The following is a 21,486-nucleotide window of genomic DNA, read 5'->3' as shown; positions in this document are numbered from 1 at the left end:
CATTTGCTGTTCTCAGACTTTGAGCTTTTAAACACACTCTTACTTGTTTCCTGAATTAGCATTAGGTGAATAGGCATCTGATGGTTATCTTCTAATCCATGTATTCAAAAGTGTTGTCTATTTTGTCAGTTTCCCCTCAGTCTCCCCCCAGTTACTATCATCTGCATGGGTACAGTGCTTTGAACATAATGCATGAGTTACCCTCCATCCCTCAGTTATTCCTTCAACCGAACAGTTCATCTCATGTACCCATGAACAATGTTTTTTTACTACTTGCTTTCTTTAAACTATCTTATATTTTTTCCTATCATCATTGTATGCCTTTTCTTACTAGTACTTTCATCATGCTCACTGCTTTTGCATTTGTCACATCTGACGCGGTTATGAATTATGTTAAAATAATAAGACGCACAGACACGTGCTTCAGACAGTGTGCATGGAAACGATGCCACTGGGCACTAAAGTGACTGTGGTGTCCGCCAACACCATCCACTCATGGTAGTTGGAGTTGATGATCTTTCTTTTCTTTGAAATTTTAGGTTTTGTCTTTAGTCTACCGAAACTCACAAGCTTGTTCTGGAGTAAAAGAATTTTAGCATAAAAACTCATTAGGCCCACACATGGTGGCTCATGCCTGTAATCCCAGCACTTTGAGAGGCCAAGTCAGGCGGATCACCTGAGATCAGGAGTTCGAGACCAGCCTGGCCAACGTGGTGAAGCCCCGTCTCTACTAAAACTACAAAAATTAGCTGGCATGGTGGTGCGTGGTGGCGCATGCCTGTAATCCCATTTACTCGGGAGGCTGAGACAGGAGAATTGCTTGGACCTGGGAGGCAGAGGGTATAGTGAGCCGAGACTGTGCCACTGCACTCCAGCCTGGGTGACTGTGAAACTCCATGTCAAAAAAAAAAAAAAATTTAGCTGAACAACCACTCCAGAGATGAATCCTTCTATTTAAACATTTCTAGTCAATGTGTCTAAAACATACTGTAAACTCTAAAGCTATTCACACATACTAAGAACCACATTTATAAAAATTCTACTTTTCATGGTGAACCAAGATTTTGTCATTATTCTAACATGTTAAAATAACATGAAAAACTTAAAACTTGCAGAAAGCAGGCTCATTTAGATACATTTACACGTTCTACAAATCCATGAAATGCACAACAAGTAGAAAGTAATAGACTGAAAACAGTGGGATCCAAAAGGTATTTTCCTTATGTTAAAAACAAAACAAAACAAAACAAAACAAAAAAAAACAGCTAGAGGCCAGGCGTGGTGGCTTATACCTGTAATCCCAGCACTCTGGGACGCTGAGGCAGGCAGATCACAAGGTCACAAGATCCAGACTCTCCTGGCCAACATGGTGAAACCCCGTCTCTACTAAAAATACAAAAATTGGCTGGGCGTGCTGACATGCACCTGTAGTCCCAGCTGCTTGGGAGGCTGAGGCAAGAAAATTGCTTGAACCCAGGAGTCAGAAGATGTAGTGAGCCAAGATCGCGCCACTGTACTCCAGCCTAGGTGACAGAGCGAGACTCTGTCTCAAAAAAAAACAAGAAAAAAAAGAAAAAGAGAAAAGCTGGATGATTAATGGGCTCAAAAGTGATGATTTATGATGGCAGTATCAGAGGGGAATACCTCAGCAACACCACTGCCTCTTTGAAGCACTCCTAGAGGCAGGATGAAGAGGCTTTTCAAAGAGGGTACCACGCCCTCTCTGAAGCTTCCATATGCTGCTATGACCCAGGAAATACACTCTTTAGTTATCTCTATACCAAAAAAGGGAAGAAAATGACCCTCCTACCTGTATAATTTTTGCTTATAAAGCACTTTGAAGTCTAATACATCATTTGACCTTCATATCAGGTGTCAAAATAGGTCTTATCCCTTTACCAAAGAGGTAACTTGACCTGTTTTATTGGTCGTTGTGTTTTTGTTCTTGAGACAGAGTCTCGCTCTGTTGCCCAGGCTGGACTGTGGTGGCATGAACAGGGCTCACTGCAGCCTCGACTTCCTGGGCTCAAGTGATCCTCCTGCCTCAGTCTCCCCAAAGTAGCTGGGACTACAAGCGTGCACTACCACACCTGGCTAAATTTTTTTTTAATTTTAGTAGAGATGAGGTCTCACTATGTTGCCCAGGCTCATTTCAAACTCCTGAGTTCAAATGATGCCCCCCCCTCAGCCTCCCAAAGTGCTGAGATTATAGGTGTGAGCCTCCACAACTGGCCTAAGTCGACCTGTTAATAGGTAGGAGGACAGGGATTCAAACGCATGTCATTTGCATGTCTGAAGCTTGCTCCTTCCTCAGGGTCTCCCAGAGAGAACATATGTATGCTCTCACGTGTAACAGCCACTGCGGTCATCATCCATCTGCCACATTACAGAAATTCTTGCAGCTGCTGGAGCTCTACGAGCAGAGTTAAAGCAATCTTATCTGCCTCGTATCTGCTCTATTTAAACATAAAAACTGCCATGAATATTTATGCAAAAGTTTCCAAAAAAGAAAAACTGAATGCTAATAACATCAGAAGCTAGTGGACTTCCTACAGACATCGAGTCAGAAGAACCCTCTCTAATCAGTGAAGATCCCAAATACATCTGGGGGTGTAGCGTATCTGATTGGCCAAAGGACAGTATGAAAAATAATAGCTACAGTTAAACTTAGAAGTATGGCAGTTCAAATCTACATAAGCAACTGGGTTACGAAAAGATGCTGCTGACAATATCAGTATTAATTACCTGGTTGCAAAATATGCTTCCTCCAAAGTCTATCTGTCATACGAGAAAAATTATTCTAATTATGTTCACTTTTTAAACTGGTTTGAGAAACAGTTGATTCTAGCTTCTAACTTAATATTCCCTTTGTTTATAAGTAGGGTTATAGGCCAAACGCGGTGGCTCAGGCCTGTAATCCCAGCACTTTGGAAAGCTGAGGTGGGCAGATCACCTGAGGTCCGGAGTTCAAGACCAGCCTGGCCAACATGGTGAAACCCCGACTCTACAAAAATACAAAAATTAGCTAGGCATGATGGTGGGTGCCTGTAATCCCAGCTACACAGGAGGCTGAGGCAGATGAATCGCTCAAACCCAGGAGGCAGAGGTTGCAGTGAGCCAAGATCTCACCACTGTACTCCAGCGTGGATGACAGAGCAAGACTCCATCTCAAAATAATAATAATGATAATAATAATAATAAAAAAAGTAGGTTTGTACAGTCAAACAAATGCCAAGTGTCTTTCATTCCCAATAAACCAGAAAGCTCCAACAAACAGAACATTGTCAGGACTCAATTTTTATGGTAAAGATGAAAATGAAGAATTAACAGCATAAAATCAAGAGTTGTGTTTTTTTATTTGTTTTTTTGTTTTTTGTTTTTTTTGGACAGAGCTTGCTCTGTCGCCCAGGCTGGAGTGCAGTGGCATGATATGAGCTCAGTGCAAGCTCCACCTCCCGGGTTCACGCCGAGTAGCTGGGACTACAGGTGCCTGCCACCATGCCTGGCTAATTTTTTTTGTATTTTTAGCAGAGACAGGATTTCACCGTATTAGCCAGGATGGTCCCGATCTCCTGATCTTGTGATCCGCCCGCCTCGGCCTCCCAAAGTGCTGGGATTACAGACGTCAGCCACCATGCCCAGCCAAGAGTTTATTTTTTAAAAGAAACTACTAAGTATTGACTCATCCTGTTCTCTTATACCTCTTAAACCATGGTATTCCTGAATAGAATGACAGAATAATAACCTCAATAAGGGCAAAGACCATGCCAGCAAATTCACCACCATCTGCAGCAAACAAAACAGTGACTGGCACTTAGTAGGCTTCCTAAATATTTGTTTTTGTTTTTCAGACAGAGTCTCACTCTGCCACCCAGGCTGGAGTGCAGTGGCGTGATCTCTGCTCACTGCAATCTCTGCCTCCTGGGTTCAAGCGATTTCTCCTGCCTCAGTCTCCCGAGTAGCTGGGATTACAGGCGCCTGTCACCACACCCAGCTAATTTTTGTATTTTGGGTAGCCATGGTATTTCACCATGTTGGTAAGGCTGGTTTCAAACTCCTGGCCTCAAGTGAGCCACCCACCTTGGCCTCCCAGAGTGCTAGGATTACAGGTATGAGCCACTGCACCCAGCCAGTAGGCTTTATACTTATTTGGTGAATGAATGAACACACAACAAATTCATGAAATATGTTCTAAATCATTAAAAGGTATTCAATCTAGTTTCACTTTTTTTTTTTTTTTTTTTTTTTTGAGACAGAGTCTTGCTCTGTCACCCAGGCTGGAGTGCAGTGGGGCTATCTTGGCTCACTGCAAGCTCTGCCTCCTGGGTTCACACCCTTCTCCTGCCTCAGCCTCCTGATTAGCTGGGACTACAAGTACCCGCCACCATGCCTGGCTAATTTTTTGTATTTTTAGTAGAGATGGGGTTTCACTGTGTCAGCCAGGATGGTCACGATCTCCTGACCTTGTGATCCGCCCGCCTCGGCCTCCCAAAGTGCTGGGATGACAGGCGTGAGCCACTGCGCCTGGCCGAGATCTAGTTTCACTATTAATCAAGAGAGACTGAATTCAAATACTCTGAGAATCAATGGTCTATAACTCACCCATATTGCCAACCTGGTCATTGACATAATCAGATCAACCTCTTTTCAGCCATTTTAAACAAAAAGGCAATTTCCCAATGATGACTATAATATTAAGTTTCCGAGCATACAGGGATTTAGCTTTTTGCTTCTAAAATAACGGGAGAGGCAAAATAATGGAACTCTGCTTCCATAAAGTTAAAAAGCATAATAATAGAGAGAGGAGAGATTTTCCTAAGGCCAAGGAGACTAACAAGATGAAAAGCGGGACAATAAATTGTATTGCTAAAAATATGGTACAAACTCCATGTAGAGTGATTTTACTGACACATGAATGAGGACAATGGAGACCCGAGCAAATCTTTTCCTTATTTTTCTAATATGGTTCCAAGCAAAATCCATGCAGAGACTACTGAAAGCCCCAACTGGAAAGTACAGCAGACTCTAACATGATGTGAGATTTTATGGCACATCTTTCACTAAACATTGTCAGCTGCTGCGGTGGCTCAGCCCTGTAATCCCAGCACTTGGGGAGGCCAAGTCAGGAAGATCGTTTGCACCCAGGAGTTTGAGACCAGCCTGGTCAACACGGTGAAACCCTGTCTTTACAGAAAATACAAAAGTTACCTGGGCGTGGTGGTGTGTGCCTGCAGTTCTAGCTACTCGGGAGGCTGAGGTGGGAGAATCACCCGAGCCTGGGGAGGTCAGGACTGCAGTGAGCCACGATCTCGCCACTGCATTCCAGCCTGGGAGACAGAGTAAGACTCTGTCTCAAAAACAAAACGAAACAATAAAGAACAACAACAACGAAAAACATTGTCTTTGGTGTCCAAGTTTATTTTGAGCATGTTAGAGCACAGAACATCAGTCATATTAGAAGAACAACATGCTCACTCCTATTGCACCATCCCCTAAAACACCATTAAGCAACGCACAAACAACAGAGCTGGGCAGTAACATCTTCGGAAAATGCAGTGATGCAGAGCTGGTGTAGGTTGCTAGGGCAAAGCATTCACATGTGAGAGAGTTTCAAACACCACTCTTACATTCTCACCCAGGGAGACGCCTGAAATAGGATCCATGAAGAAGTAAAAGACAAGCAAGAGAAAAAAAGGAATTGTGAAATATAAAGTGTAAGCATAAAATAATAAAGGATTGTTTAGAAAATATTCAAAGAGTCTTAAAAACATGATTTAAAAAATGATTGATACAGGAAGTCCTGACGAAATGGAACATAGAACTTAACTACAAATAATAATAGAAAAATAATAGGCAGGGGCAATGTCTCACGCCTGTAATCCCAACACTTTGGGAGGCCAAGGTGGGCAGATCACTTGCGGTCATGAGTTCGAGACCAGCCTGGCCAACATGGTGAAGCCCTGTCTCTACTAAAAATACAAAAGTTAGTCGGGTGTGGTGATAGGCACCTGTAATCCCAACTACTCAGGAGTCTGAGGCAGGAGAATCACTCGAATGTTGGAGGTAGAGAGTGAGACTCTGTCTCAAGAAATAATAATAACAATAATAGAAAACAATATTCATATCATACATCCTTTACAAAACACTTTTATGTGTATTATTTCATTTGATTCTCACATTAACCCAATGACATGTAGCTACTTTAATGTCTGTTTTATAGATTGGGAAACTTAGCCTCAGAGAGGTTGAACGACTGACCTTGAAGTGGTCAACACGTCTCCCAACTCAGGATTCTAGCATACTACTTTTAATGAGTTCAATAAGTGAATCAATGCAAATATCTCTATAAAGAAGTTATACACTATGAAGTTGGTAACAAAATTGAGTAAACACTTATGACTAGAAGTCTGTTTTTCTCTTTTCTAATTTATATTAAGCTTTTTATTTTAGAAATTTTGATTATTTGTTTGCTTTTAAGAAGCACAACAGCTTAAGTGAATTTTAAGGTGCTAGTATTTTGTGATTCTATCTTATATAAGATTTTATTCTACAAATTACCTACCATGAAATTCTATTACAGTTATGCAGAAACTACTTGGGGAATTGTGTAGCTCTCTGATTAGGGCTCCACTCTTGAATTAATAAGATATGCACAATTAATTCATTATCTATTTTTACCTGGCATGTCCAGTGCTTTATCTCTTATAAAAATTACATTGAAATGCTTCCTTCATGTGTACTAGAATGGAATATACGTCAAGGTAAATGACTCCTAGCTTGGAATAGGATTATTCCTCTTTTGTCTCTATATCCAATTTAAGCCTCAAAATTCTAGCTTGTGTTTCAGAAGCACATGTTCTCTACTTACCATGGTGGTCCTTGTTCTAAGGTGTGAACCCCCTTGCCTCCCAGACATTGATGACATGGCTGTCTGCAGCCAGGAATCAGGCAATGCCACGCTGGTTCCACTAACCCCAGGCACGAGGTATCTACTCTGGGGTGGGGTGCACGCTTTGCGACCCAGCCTACTCGCCAAGCTCAGTACTCACCTCTGCTTAAATCACATGAAAGCATTATGCTGCTAATACTGCTTTTCCCCCTTAACCTGAGGCACAAGTGACAGAAAACCCAGAACTTTTGTTGCTATGCAATAGCACTTTGAGATGAATGAGAATCCCAGAAATAATTCAGCATATCCTTTTCTATTCTTTCAAAGACTTGTTTGGATCTCAGTAACTCTCTTCTGAATCTCTCCTTTATCAAGGCAAACCACTGAAGTCCAGTTTTAGAGAACTGGTCATTTCAGAGTGGACAGCACTCTTAATTTTAGTTTGAAAGAAAGGTATAGAAGAAGGAAAATCTAAGTGGAAGCTTCATATTATATCTTAAAATCATTTTACAGGTAGCTACTTCACTGCTCTCTACTCATGGAAACATAACAGTATGAGTTACAATAACACTTAAAAATAGAAGTGAACTGTAATCTCAGCACTTTGGGAGGCAGGGGCAAGAGGATCACTTGAGGCCAGAAGTTCAAGACCAGCCTGGGCAACATGGTGAGACCACTGTCTCTACAACAAATAAAAAAATTAGCTGGGCTTGGGAGCATGCATCTGTAGTCCCAGCTTCTTGGGAGGCTGAGGCAGGAGGATCACCTGAGCCCAGGAGTTTGAGGCTGTAGTGAGTCATTAATGCACCACTGTACTCGAGCCTGGGTGACACAGCAAGATCCTGTTTCTAAAAAAACACACACACAAACAACTAAAAACCACCATAGTTTTAGTGTCAAGTTTACAACTAAAATGGACGTTTTAGTGGCACGTTTTTGTGATCATTAGTTGTTATAGAAAAATGACAGACTTAAAAACAGGTATCAGAGCCTTGGGGCAGTGTGGAAAGCATGAATACGTGTGTTGTGTGCGCATGTATGCATGCAATGTGTGGCATGTGTGTGCCGGTGTGGTGGAGGTGGAGAGGTAAGAGGCCTCATCTGTAACTCCACCTGGTTGAAGAATATATCGCAAGGAAGACTTTTGCTCAAGGCTCTTTAATCTGCCAGCTACAAGGTCTTCTTTTTGTGTGTGTGTGTGTAATGCTTTGAATCCCAGATGTTTGGTTCTAATTTTTTTTTAGCTCCTGTTTTGCACTGTGGCCCACTCTGAAGGCCATTTCTGTAAAAATAATGAAGAATTCTCTGGAGATAAAATCTAAAAGTGAGCAGATATAGATTCATTCAAGGTCCTCTTCAGGGGCAAGGACAGTCGGTACTGATTAATGAGTTCCAAGCCTACAAATTACATATAAGCGGAAAACACAGAGGAGCTTATCTTTGAGTTGGCAGAATCTGCCATTCTCCCAACCAGGCGCGGAATGACTCTGACTGGGGGCGGGGGACATCACTGCATTCAGATGGCTGTCCACACAGAGGGTCCCTAAGGGTCTCTTCAGCTGCAGGGGACTCGCAGTTCATACCCAAACTCCCCTAGGTAAGGTGAGTCTGTTCACACAGCACGCCACTGTCTTTTTCTCTGAGTCCCATTAACTCCCCATGACATTCATCGTTAACTGGGAATGGCATCTGCTCTGAACCTGCATGTCTCAAAACGTGGCAGAAGGACAGAGAAACCCAGCTATTCCCCAGCACCTCCAGTTCAGTGTAGGCACCCAGTAACCCTGCGTGTTCGCTGTGATCCATGGAGAACCACAACACTGACTCGGTATTAAGCAGAGCATCATTTCAGAGGTTCCTCAGCTGCATCACCACTGCCAAAAAACAAGGACAAGCCAGCGATTTTGCAGAAGGCAACGACTTTGCAGAACAAAAACCATATACTCAGTTTTAATCTAGATGTTACTTCAGCCTCCTCCTCAGCTTGGAAAATCCAGTCAGACAGCATTCTTTTGCCTCCAACTCTTCATCTGAAGAATGCGAAGGACCAAGCCTGGGCTCCTGATAAGAACAACATCTTTTATTGCTCCACATACTTGCCAGAGGATGTGGACTGGGGGTGAGAGAACGGCATCCTGTAATTCAAGGACTTCAGGAGGCAATTGTTGCTGCTTCCATCAGACAATACTGGGCAAGCTGCTTTCTCCTATTTATACATTTTATCAGCTTCCTTTGTAAAGGGTTAGTGTTGCTAATTTTAACATCTACAGAAGAAACTGATCCCCAGTCCCCCCTTTTTGGCATCGGGGACCGATTTTGTGGAAGACAATTTTTCCACAGATAGGGGGCGCCAGAGGGATGGCATCTGGATGATTCAAGTGCATTACATTTATTGTGTACTTTATTTCTATTATTATTACAAACTCATCATAATTCATAATGCAGAATCGGTGGCTTGCTTTCCTTCAACTATAAAGTCCCATCTGAGAGTAATGGGAGGCAGTGACAGATTATCAGGCATTCGATACTCATAAGGAGCACACAGCCTAGATCCCTCATGTGCGCAGTTCACAATAGGGTTCGTGCTCCTTTGAGAATCTAACACTGCTGATGATCTGACAGGAGGCAGGGCCCAGGGAGTAATGCTCGCTTGCTTGCCTGCTGCTCACCTCCTGCCATGTGGCCCGGTTTCTAACAGATCACAGACCAGTGGTACCCCAGGGATAGAGGCTCCTGCCTTACAGGATACTGCCCCAAGTCTCAGAGCTGCCTGTAAGGACTGAAACTTCCATTCCCTAACTAGAGATCTTCTACTGTGTTGGTGCTATGGTTTCCAGGTATCTGATACTTATTCAGGCCGTCTTACTTTTGGATATTTATTTGGTATAATAAAAATTTTAAACCAACAAAAATGTATCCTTAAATCTTTTGTAAAGACTGTCATGCATGTGTAGAAAGATACTCTGAGCCTGGACCTTAAGGTTTACAAAAATGTATCCTTAAATCTTTTGTAAAGACTGTCATGCATGTGTAGAAAGATACTCTGAGCCTGGACTTTAAGGTTTCCAAAGCCTGTAGCAGCCATCAAACAATTCTCAGATTCTCAAGATTTGCTTGTCATGGCTTTCAGGGTGAAGCAGAAACTCTTCACTCTTAGAACTGGGGCAAGTCTTCCCTTGTTCTATAAGGGATCTCCTTGAATGAAGCCATTTACTAATGAAGATATAACTTGGGTTACATTGGTATAAAATCATATCCAAATGCAAACCTACAGATTGGGTGGTTTGGTGTTCTGGTTAAAACTATAGAAACTGTTGCATGGCAGGAAGGTACACCTCTCCACATTTTTGTATGTGAGAAGATTAGCTGTTACCCAGGTGGACTAAAAGATATGTTTTGAGTCTTGGAGGGGAGGGCTGCAGTGAAAACCAGCTCAGGAGAGGAATGCCACTTGTCCAAAGAATACATCGTTTGTGCCTTATTTACAGAAATAAAATTGAGTTGACTTTGCCACATACCACCGGGTTTGCCTATCACACCCCTGCCTAACTGCTGCTCAAATACAAAAGTCTAGACCTTGTGGTGTGGCTTATTCATTGAAACAGTATGGCAACCCTCCTTAACAGCCAGTAGTGACAGGAAAAAACATTCTTCCTGTTGTACAGGCATCGACTGTTGCTTTAAGATCTGCATGTTTAGAGCTAGACTGAAACTTCTGAAAAATCGCCTTAGCAAACAGAGTCCATCTGTGCCGTTAACACCTAGGGCTCCATTTGGCTGCCTGCAGCCCTGTTGACAAGGATGTGAGGTCCTGTCCTGGCTCATCAGGAGAGAGTGCTGCAATTGATTAGTGATGTCTCTCCCAGGGGCAGCATTGGAAGTACCTGCACCCGGGCTCTATGGTCACTAAACAATTTAAAAGTCTCTCATTTTATAGATTAGGAAAACAAAAGTCCTGCAGAGACAAAGTCAAAATGAAAATCCAGTTCTTTTGACCACTTGCTCTCATTATATTACCATAGCTCAAAAATGGACTGGAGGCCCACCCTCCCTTATCAACAATTCTAAAATCCAAAAAGCTCTGAAAATATGTAACTCCTATCAGGGAGGATCCTAACTTGAACATGAGGCTATTTACAGTATTTACAGCATTTGTTTACAGAGTATTGCCCCAGACCTTGCTGGGAAGCATTATATATTACATAGTACCTGCTCAGTATTTCTTTTATAAAATCTGGAAAAAAGCTGACATCTACAGCACGTCTGGGTCCAGATGTATTGGATAAGGGGTGGCAGGCCTGTACTACTGACCCAACAGCCTACAGGGGTGTGGTAGGTGTCATGGCTTTAAAAGATACCCACGCCCTAATCTGGAACTTGTAAATCTGTTATGTTATGCAGCAAAAGGAACTCCTCAGACATTAATTACTAGCTATGGACCTTAAAATGAGATTATCCAGGATTAACTGTGGGCCCATTCTAATCACAGGTGCTCTTCAAAAGCAGAGAACTTTCTCCAGCTGGAGTCAGAGAGAGACAGCAGAAGAGGAAGTCAGAGAGAGCTTTTAAGCAGGAGAAGGACTCAATCTGCCATTGCTTGAGGGACCACCTGGAAAGCCTAAGGAATGCAGGCGGCTCCAGGTACAAAGATTGGCCCCTGGTTGATGCCCAGTAACGAATCAGGGCCTTCCGCTGGTTCATTTGGCCAACGACATGAATATACCTGGAAGCAGATTCTTCTCCAGGGCCTCCAGATAGGAGCCCATCATGGCTGACATCTTGAGTTCAGCCTCATAAGACCCTAATCAGAGAACCCAGTCCTGCTATGTCAGATTTCCCACCTGAGTTGCTGGGAGATAATACATGGGTACTAGGGTAAGTCATGAAGAAAATGAATACATGCAACAAGCCTGACTCTTCTTCCATAAGGTGTCCTGTTAGCATCTACTTAGACTTACCTTTCTGCATCCCAGTCAACGCCCTTTACCCCCATCAGACTGTTGCCCCGCATTCTCCCTCCCGGACACATGAGGCTTTGCACTTTCTTACCCAGGACATTTCACCGGCCAGGACTGCGGAGTCCTTTCCCCCGGGCCTCTCTGCCTTTCTCTGCCACCCCCTCCATCCCTGCCTTCCACAAACCAGTGAACAGGCCACTAGCCTCCTGGAATGTGATTCAATCCTGCCCTACGGAGCACTCACTGCTGCTCTTTTCAGGGCCTAAAACTCTTGAAAGATGAAAACCTCGTCTTATGCCTCCCTCGTGGCGCCATAATGCCTGTCATTACACAGATTAAACCTTGACGGATATTTGCTCAGAGAATGACTGATGCAGCCCAACAGTGCTGGGCACTGAAGTGTGCAGCCCCTGGGTAGGAGGCGCTCACACAGGGGAGGGGCAATCTCTAGTGCTCCTAGTTAAAATAAACCCCTTAGATTTGTACTGGGATTTGCAGTTTTCAAAGAATTTCCAAATATATTATCTCATGTCATTTTTTACTATGTCAACTTTTTTTCACCAAAAACCCATGACATAAACAAAGCAAGTCTTTTTAAATTCCCAGTTTTTGCTTGTTTGAGACAGAGTCTCTCTCTGTCGCCAAGCCTAGAGTGCAATGATGTGACCACAGCTCACTGATGCCTCAACCTCCCAGGATCAAGCGATCCTCTCTCCTTGGCCACTGGAGTAGCTGGGACTACAGGTGTGCACCACCACGTCCTGCTATTTTTTTATTTTTATTTCTGTAGGGACACTGTCTTGCTATGTTGCCAGGGCTGGTCTCGAAATCCTGGGCACAAGTAATCCACCCGCCTTGGCCTCCGAAAGTGCTGGGATTGCAGGCATGAGCCACCACACCTGGTGTTAATTCCTCGTTTTGGTAGATGAGAAAACAGAGGTTCCAGAGGGTTAGAGATTTGCACAGTCAGCATAGGTAACAAACCCAGCAGTACAGACGCAACCCTCTCACAGCGAAAGGCAGAGAGCCTGCTCTAAAACTCCAAGGCACACAGAGACAGGAGCAGCGTGATAGAGCTGTGAGCTCTGCAAAAACACCACCCAGGTGAATGAGACTGGCTCAAGGTGTCCAGGAAGGTAGATTTAATCCTGTCTGTTTCTTCAAACCCAACTCCCTCCTCTTTCCCCTTCTCCATGTTTTCCTACGGAAAAAGCTTTTCTGTTTAACTTAAAGTCAAGAATATCTGGTCTAAAGTATCACTGCTAGTGAAGGAGAAAAGCCCAAAAACTCTAATTCCAGCAGTGTGATCATTAAGATGCAGACGTGACTACCTTCCCTGGGGCAGATAACAAGAAGGACTTGAATTAGGTGGAAGACCCAGCTCCACCTGTGAATCAAACCATTGCCCTGATCTCCCCACTCAGAACAGGAATAAAAATACCTGTTTCACACCACAGTTGTGAGGATGAAGTAACATCGCGAATGTACATCTTTCCAAATGTGTACGGGGCTACCTATATCTAACCACTATCATCCCAGTGACCAGCACTAAGGCAAATCTGTCTGTTTCACAAAATAGCATCCAGGTTCCCAGCTATCCTCTTACCACGCATTGCTCTCTTCCCTTGAGGCTGGCCTCGGCATCCTATTAACCCGATTTCATCCTATTCAAAATACTAGTGAGTAAAGAGGAAGGATAATGAAGAAGTAACTGTAGGATTTACCCCAAGTTCTACATAAGCTCAAAGGGGACTCTGACTACATGTTTCCTTCAATCCTTCCTTCCATGAGATAATCACAGCAGAGTTGAAAAAACACTACTGATACAAATGCAGAAATCCAGTGTATCCTGAGGTGCATAAGACTGAAGACTCTCATGCCCAAGCCCAACCCTGATATTTTTCCATTATTTGGACTTCTTCAGGCAGCAACTGATAGATCAGTACAAATAAAAAGGGTCCCTGTTAACCAGAAGCACTACCTCCTAAAAGAACTGACTCCTCCACAAGAGATTCTATAATGCTGAATACACATCAATATTTGGGTTGAATTTAATTTTCACCCATTCTCCACAGCCCTCGGTAGATTTTAGATCAGACTGGTAAGAAGTGCATTCTGATTCAGGTCTGGAGTATTTTATTAGAAAATGGGGCACAGTTTCTAGTGACGATTTTTTTTTTTTTTTTTTTTTTAAAGACAGGGCTTTGCTCTGTCACCCAGGCTGGAGTAGAGTGGCGTGATCATAGCTCACTGCAACTTCTGCCTGCCCAGCTAAAGTGATCTCCCATCTCAGCCTCCCAAGCAGCTGGGACTATAGGTACATGCCACCATGCCTGATTAATTTTTGTGTTTTTTGTAGAGACAGGGTTTTGCCATGTTGAACTGGTGTTGAACTCCTGGCTTCAAGTGATCCATCTGCCTCGGCCTCCCAAAGTGCAGAGATTACAGGCGTGAGTCCCAGTGATGATCTTTCATTGGAAATTTACTACAAATCTAACAAGACAGCTTTACTTTAATAAATTTATAGCTGATTTCCCTTGAATATTGTTGATAATCCTGGAAGATTGATTGTTCTTTAAATCCCCCCAGAGTTACTCAGATAAGGATTACGGTCACTAACTTCAATAAAAACTGCTTGAAGATTTTTTTATAACAGATGTTGGGCCTTGTGTATACAATGCAATTTTGAAGACATGACAATATACTTTTAGATATTAGAGTTAAAATAAATTATAGCAGAAATTTGGAAATCTTTAATCCTTACTGTGCAAATCTGAATTGCATTTTGGAAACACGTGGGATGCGTCCTAAAGCTCCAGTCTTGGTTTCTCACCAGAAACCGGAGTTCCCTTCTAAAGGAGAAGGCCTGGGGGCAGTGATGCATTCTGTTTTAAATACGTCAAAGTTACAATGAGAGTGGGGATTAAAGTAGACATACAAAAATGAGGGCATTCTAACTGTAATTTTGGGGTTAATCACTTAATCTCTTCGAACATTTGTTTCTTCATCTGTACAAAAGAAATGGTAATGTATTGTCTGTTTCACAGGAGTGTTGTGAACTCTAAATCACATGTATAAGATCAGCCTGGCTAGGTGTAGTGGCTCACACCTGTAATTCCAGCACTCTGGGAGGCTGAGACAGGAGGATCACTCGAACCCAGGAGTTCAAGACCAGCCTGGGCAACACAGTGGAACCCTGTCTCTACAAAAAATTTAAAAGCTAGCCACGCATGTGCCTGTAGTCCTAGCTACTCAGGAGGCTGAGGCTGAAGGATAACTTGAGCCCAGGAGTTGGAGGTTACAGAGAGCTTATGATTGTGCCACTGTATTTCAGCCTGGGTGATAGAGCAAGCCCCTGTCTCAAAAACAAGAAAAAGAAAAAGAAAAAAAATCAGTGTGTATCCACCACGACTACTGCTGCAAGTAGCCTGGGAAATCCTGATGCATCTCAGCTAGAATCATCTTCTCCTTTAACATCAGCTCTTCCTCCAGACACGCCTGTCCATCCTGCTGACACCTTATTCTCCCAGGCATCCAAGCTTAGAAACCTGGTCACGCTACCTTGTTCCTCCACCCTCTCTGATGCAAGAATGATCCCTCCTTTTCAAAATATAAACCTGATCACCTCAACCCCTTGCTCGATAATCACTGACAGTTTCCAAATGTTCTTGAAAAGAGTCAAAACATGTAAGTCGCCCCCAAGACCCTGTCTTGTCTGGCCCTGCCCTCCCCCCACAATGCTTTCCCTGCTTCTGCACTCCAGTCACACTGGCCCCTTTGGCTCCTCCAAAGCCCACTTTCCCGCCAGCTATGGAGCCTTTGCCACACTGTTCCTCAGCTGGAACTGCCAGCCCTAGGGGCCATGTCCTCTGCAAAGCCATCCTTGGCTTCATGGAGCTGCCCAAGTGCTAATGTAATTGGTGTGAAGAGAAACCTATCCCTCATGTCACAGCACTTGTTACTGTTTGAAATTATATATTATGTGATGTCTCTCTCTCCCTCCCCAACTAAAACGTCATGAGAGCAGTGATTCTGTTTTACTCCAGTATCATAACTTCAATACTTAGCACCTATTGGGTACTCAAAATATGTTATGAGTAAATCAATCAACCTTGGGATCCTCTCCTCACTGTCGATATATTTAAGCTAAGAAAAATGTATAGGGGCCGGCCACAGTGGCTTACACCTGTACTCCCAGAACTTTGGGCAGCTGAGATGGCAGGATCACCTGAGACCAGGAGTTTAAGACCAGCCTGGGCAACACAGCAAGATCCCATCACTATAAATAATTGTTAAAATCAGCTTGGGGTGGTGGCCTGTGCCTGTAGTTCTAGCTACTAGAGAGGCTGAGGGAGTATTGCTTGAGCCCAGGAGTTCAAGGCAGCAGTGAGCTATGATTGCGCCACTACACTCCACCCTTGGGGGAGAGTGAGACCCTGCCTCAAAAAGAAAAAATAATAACAAAATGTATAGGGAAGAGGAAAGTGAGCTAACTAAATATCTGATATGTGTTTGGAGGCACTGAAATAAGTGCTCAGTATTTAATATCCCTGATAGTTAATAGTGAGTGTCAACTTGATGGATTGAAGGATGCAAAGTATTGTTCCTGGGTGTGCCTGCAAGGGTGTTGCCAAAGGAGATTCACATTTGAGTCAGTGGACTGGGAAAGGCAGACCCACCCTCAATCTGGGTGGGTACCATCTAATTAGCTGCCAGCATGGCTAGGATAAAAGCAGGAAGAGGAACATGGAAGGACTAGACCTGCTGAGTCTTCCAGCCTCCATCCTTCTCCTGTGCTAGATGCTTCCTGCCCTCAAACATCGAACTCCAAGTTCTTCAGCTTTTGGACTCTTGGATGCATGCCGTTGGTTTGCCAGGGGCTCTAAGGCCTTCAGCCGCAGACTGAAGGCTGCACTGTTGGCTTCCCTACTTTTGACGTTTGGGGACTTGGACCAGCTTCCTGGCTCCTCAGCTTGCAGGTGGCCTGTTGTGGGACTTTACCTTGTGATCGTGTGAGTTAATACTCCTTAATAAACTCCCTTTCATATATATGTCTATCCTATTAGTCCTCTCCCTCTAGAGAACCCTGACTAATACAATACCTCACTTACTCATCACAAAATCCTACCAGATTGTATTGGTTTTCCATTGCTGCTGTAACAAATTACAATAAACTCAGTGCTTTTGAACAACACAAATTAGGATACATTTCGGTAGGTCAGAGACCCAACCCTAGGCCAACATCAAGGTGTCAACAGAGCTGCGTGCCTTCCATAGACTCAAGGAGAATCCGATTCCTTGCCTCTTCCAGCTTCTAGAAGCTGCTTCCGTTCCTTGTTTCACGCATGGTCTCTTCCTCCATCATCAAAGCCAGGAACATCACATGTCTCTTGTCATTATCCTATAGCCACATCTCCCTCTGACCTCAACCGGGAAAGAGTCTCTGCTTTAAGGACTCATGCGATTAAGCTGGGCCTGCCTGGATATTCAAGGATAATCTTCCATCTCAAAGTCCTTAACCTCGGTCCCAGAGGCAGAGTCCCCGGATCCATGTAAAGTAGCGTGTCCTAGAGATCTAAATGTGGATATATTTGCCATTATTCTGCCTAACAAATAGATGGTTTCTCCCCTTTTTATAGCAGGAGAAACTCAAGAGCTAAAAGCTACAGCACGAGGAGGTGAGGGATGCAGGATTCAACTTATTTTTGGTTTTCCAGAAAGCAGGTTTGTCTCTCTAAAATGGTTGCTTCTCCATTTTAATAACTCTTTAATAATTAGGGTAGCATAATGAAACATTTCTGAGAAAGTCAATGCGAAGTAACTGCATTCACTACCCAAGGCTGCTGCAAGGAATGGCCATAAACTTGGTGGCTTAAAACAACAGATATTTACGCTCTCACAGTTCTGGAGGCTAGAGTCAGAAATCAAGGCTGTGCAGGGCTGTGCTCCCTCTTCCAGCTTCTGGTGGCTCCCATCTTGTAGCAGCATAACTCCACTTTCTGCCTCTTTCTTCACTCGGCCTTCTTCCCAGTGTTTCCGTCTGATAGGGTTTGGTTGTGTCCCCACCCAAATCTCCTCTTGAATTGCAACTCCCACAATTCCCATGTATTGTGGAAGGAACCTGGTGGGAGGCGGTTGAATCATGGGGGCGGGTCTTCCCCACAGTGTTCTTGTGATAGTGAGTGGGTCTCATGAGATCTGATGGTTTTATAAAGGGGAATTTCCCTGCACAAGCTCTCTTCTCTTGTCTGCTGCCATGTTAGACGTGCCTTTCACGTTCCACAGTGACTGTGAGGCCTCCCCAGCTACGTGGAACTGTAAGTCCATTAAGCCTCTTTCTTTTGTCAACTGCCCAATCTCGGGTATGTCTTTATCAGCAGCGTGAAAACAGACTAGTACACCCTCTCTCACATTTCCCTTGGCTCTCCTCTTATAAGGACACCTGTCATGGGATTTAGGGTCTGCCCTAAATCCAGGGCAATCTCATCTTGAGATCCTTTAATTACATCTGGAAACATCTATTTCCAAATAAGCTCACATTCTGAGGTTCTAGGTGGACATGAATTTCGGGGGATAAATATTCAGGCCACTATAGTGACATATACAGAACTTACAATAAAAATGTAAATGTACCATCGAGTCAATTGTCTAAGAGGTAGCAGACACCTCTTTAAATGCTCACACTAGCTGTGAAGATCAGCTTCCTCGCTGCGTGGCCCGCTGTCAGAGTGAACTTCAGCAAATATCACAGCAGCCCCTGACAGCATCTTCTCTGACACAGGGAAAGATAAAAAGCAGAAATATAAAAACCTGTCACCCATCTATTTCTGTATTCCTTGTATCTAATTGTTTCTTTCTCCACTGCCCCCATCTCCTTCCATATGACAGTTTAGCAGGCACCTAAGGAATGGAACAGTGCCACTCTCAATGTAATATTTATGAGATGGTTAAAGAATAATAACTGTGGTATCTATTTTAATTTCCATTTTAATCTTCTGTCCTACTTTTGAAAAAAAAGATCTAAAAAAGTACTGTAATTCAAGCACAGAGATAAGCATACATACTTAAAACTTCCTTTTTTTCTTAAGAGTCAGGGTATCACTCGGTCGCCCAGGCTACAGTACAGTAGTATAATCAGAGCTCACTGCAGCCTCAAATTCCTGGGCTCAATCGATCCTCCTGCCTCAGCCTCCTGAGTTGCTAGGACTACAGGCATGAACCACCATGCTTGGCTATTTTTATTTTATTTTTTGTAGAGATGGGGGTCTCACTATCTCTACAGGATTGTGCCCAGGCTTGTCTGAAACTCCTGGCCTCAAAAGGGATCCTCCTGCCTTGGCCTCCAAAAGCACTGAGATTACAAATGTGAGCAACCACACTCAGCTCCATAATTAATACTCTGGAAGGAGCTTTCTTCTTGTTGCTATTGTTCTTGGTTTTATGGGTGTAGGAAAGGGAGCCGTGTTGGGGGAGTCTGGTGTTACGCATGCTGAGTGCAAAGCACGCCTGGGGAGGCATGGAGGCCTCGCTGAGGATGTGGGAAGCGCGCCCAGGGCTGATTCCGAGAGGAAAAACCAAATTTAGAATTTTTTCTTCTTAAATATTTTGAGCCTCATATTTGTAGCCCTTCATAAAAAGCTTCTTCAGGGCCCTCATATTAACGACACAACCAAATACGAGAGTTAAGAGTTAAGGAGTTAACAGTTAATATTTAAGGAATAGCCTGGGGGTCCTGCAGACCTGGGTTGGAATAAGACCTTGGGCAGGTTGCTTAACCACACCTGGCCTCAGTTTCCCCAGCTGTAAAATGGACAAATGTCTCTAGTTCATGTTACTGTAAAAGGATCACAGGAGACACTCAGCAGTGTGCTTTGCTGTGGAATAACCCCCTGACCGTGTTAGTTATCAGAGTCTCACTAGGCCCTAGAAGGAAGCAGGAGATATCTGTATTCCCATCTGATAGCCTCAAAGAAGTCAAAAGCACACACAACCAGTGCTGCCGGGCTGGAGACATGAATGGAAATCAGACAACTGCGAATCCCTGTTAATTCTCAGTTGTAATTAAATTCCTGGCAGAATAAGGTACTTCATAATATAGTTTTATTGTTCTCCCAAACTATAATCCAGCCAGCAAATTATGTTTGCGTTTTTTAAACCACCCGAACCATAAGAGAATTCATACCAATTCTGAGTATAAAATTTCTATTATGTTGGGGAAGTAACTGTCCCCACAGTCACAGGCAGAGCCAATGAAGCCAAACAAGCACTGATGTTTAGAGTCGGCAACAAAAAGGTGGAGACTCGGTAGAAAGTCATCTACATCGTGAACAGGCCAGATCTGCCCCTCTGCTTGTCCTTGAAAATAAAGTTTTATTGGAACACAGCCATGATCATTCATTTGTGTATAGCTGTGAGAAAGACGGCATGGCCCATAAAGCCTAAACCATTTATTATGTTGCACTTTACAGAAAATGTTTGCCAACCTCCGCTGTAACAGAAGACATATAATGGGGCAGCAATGGGGAGAACCTGAAAATATCTTAAAATGCCAAGCTGCATTCCTAGCGTTCTCGCCTGGTACTTTCAGTCTCACGAAATAGGGGTGCTTTATTTTTCACGAAGTAGCAGGGAAGGTAAATCCCTCAAGGGACATGAGCAAGAGGACCTTAAAGTTAGGAGGAATTTCTCCCAAGAAAGCCAGTGGAGGATCCTGACACTCGGCCACAGTGGTCTCAGTGGCCTCAATAGCTTTTTCTCCCCCGTGATGAAATGCCGCACACGTACAGACAGGAAGGACTCACTCGGATTTTCTCGTCCTCCAGGGTTGGGGATGGGCTAGATCCTTGCTCCAATTCCTCCTTCTCTGTCACTGTCTTGCAGATGTCTTTAGTCTGCTGGTTATCTGGAGGCTGCAGATCATGGTACTGTGATTTTGTTTTCAAGCTATTGGTGAATTCTTCAGAGTGAGTTTTTCTGAAGAGAGACAAAAGTAACATTCTCAAAAACCATTCTACAACAGGAAGAGCTTTTCCAAAGCAGATGTCGACATTCAAAATACATGAAAACCAGTAACAGACACCACTTACTGAGTGCTTCTAACATGCTGGGCCCTGTGCCGTCACCTGCCTCAGTTTCCCTCAGTGTAAAGACGTTAACTTCATCCTCATCACAACCCTATGAGGAAGGCATTGTCATCCTCACTTTGTTATAAGAGCTCCAAGAAATTTTGTAATTCATCCAAGACCACATAGTGGTACAGCCAAAATCTGAATCCTGGTCTGCCCAACTCCTGGTTTACAAGTTAACCTATTAGAACATACCATCTCCTTCCAATCGGTCATTAAATAATTCCTTTATCTTCATATGTCCATTGATAGTTTTAAAGTTACAGGCACTAGTGGGCAGCATCCCAGCCCTTGAAAGTCCAATGCACCATCCATTGTGTCACAGAGTCTGCTTTGCATCCCTAGCCCTTGGGAACTAAACTGTGGTCCTCATGTCTGTCCCAATTTCCACTTCAGCATCTCAGAGTAATGCTGTCAACATCACTGCCCAGAGCCAGAGAAGGACACCCAGAGCACCCCAGCTACCCAGCAGAGGAGTGTCATCACCTGCCTCAGTTTCCCTCCGAGTTACCTT

The 21,486-nt window shown here is 43.7% G+C and overlaps 1 protein-coding gene across 4 annotated transcripts in view; it reads right to left on the bottom strand.

The window, feature by feature from the left end:
- SH2D4A (SH2 domain containing 4A) overlaps positions 1-21,486 on the bottom strand; it is an 82,899-nt gene that overhangs the window by 41,253 nt on the left and 20,160 nt on the right. For all 4 annotated transcript variants that reach the window (XM_007961795.3, XM_037983738.2, XM_007961796.3 and 1 more), the window contains exon 4: positions 20,649-20,820. In XM_007961795.3, coding sequence (XP_007959986.2) covers positions 20,649-20,820 — 172 coding nt within the window. The remainder of the gene's footprint in view (positions 1-20,648; positions 20,821-21,486) is intronic.

Source organism: Chlorocebus sabaeus, chromosome 8 (genome assembly GCF_047675955.1).
Source record: "Chlorocebus sabaeus isolate Y175 chromosome 8, mChlSab1.0.hap1, whole genome shotgun sequence".
Taxonomy (NCBI): Eukaryota; Metazoa; Chordata; class Mammalia; order Primates; family Cercopithecidae; genus Chlorocebus; species Chlorocebus sabaeus.
The sequence above is the reverse complement of the archived record's forward strand: the minus strand, read 5'-3'. Positions and strand labels throughout refer to the sequence as shown.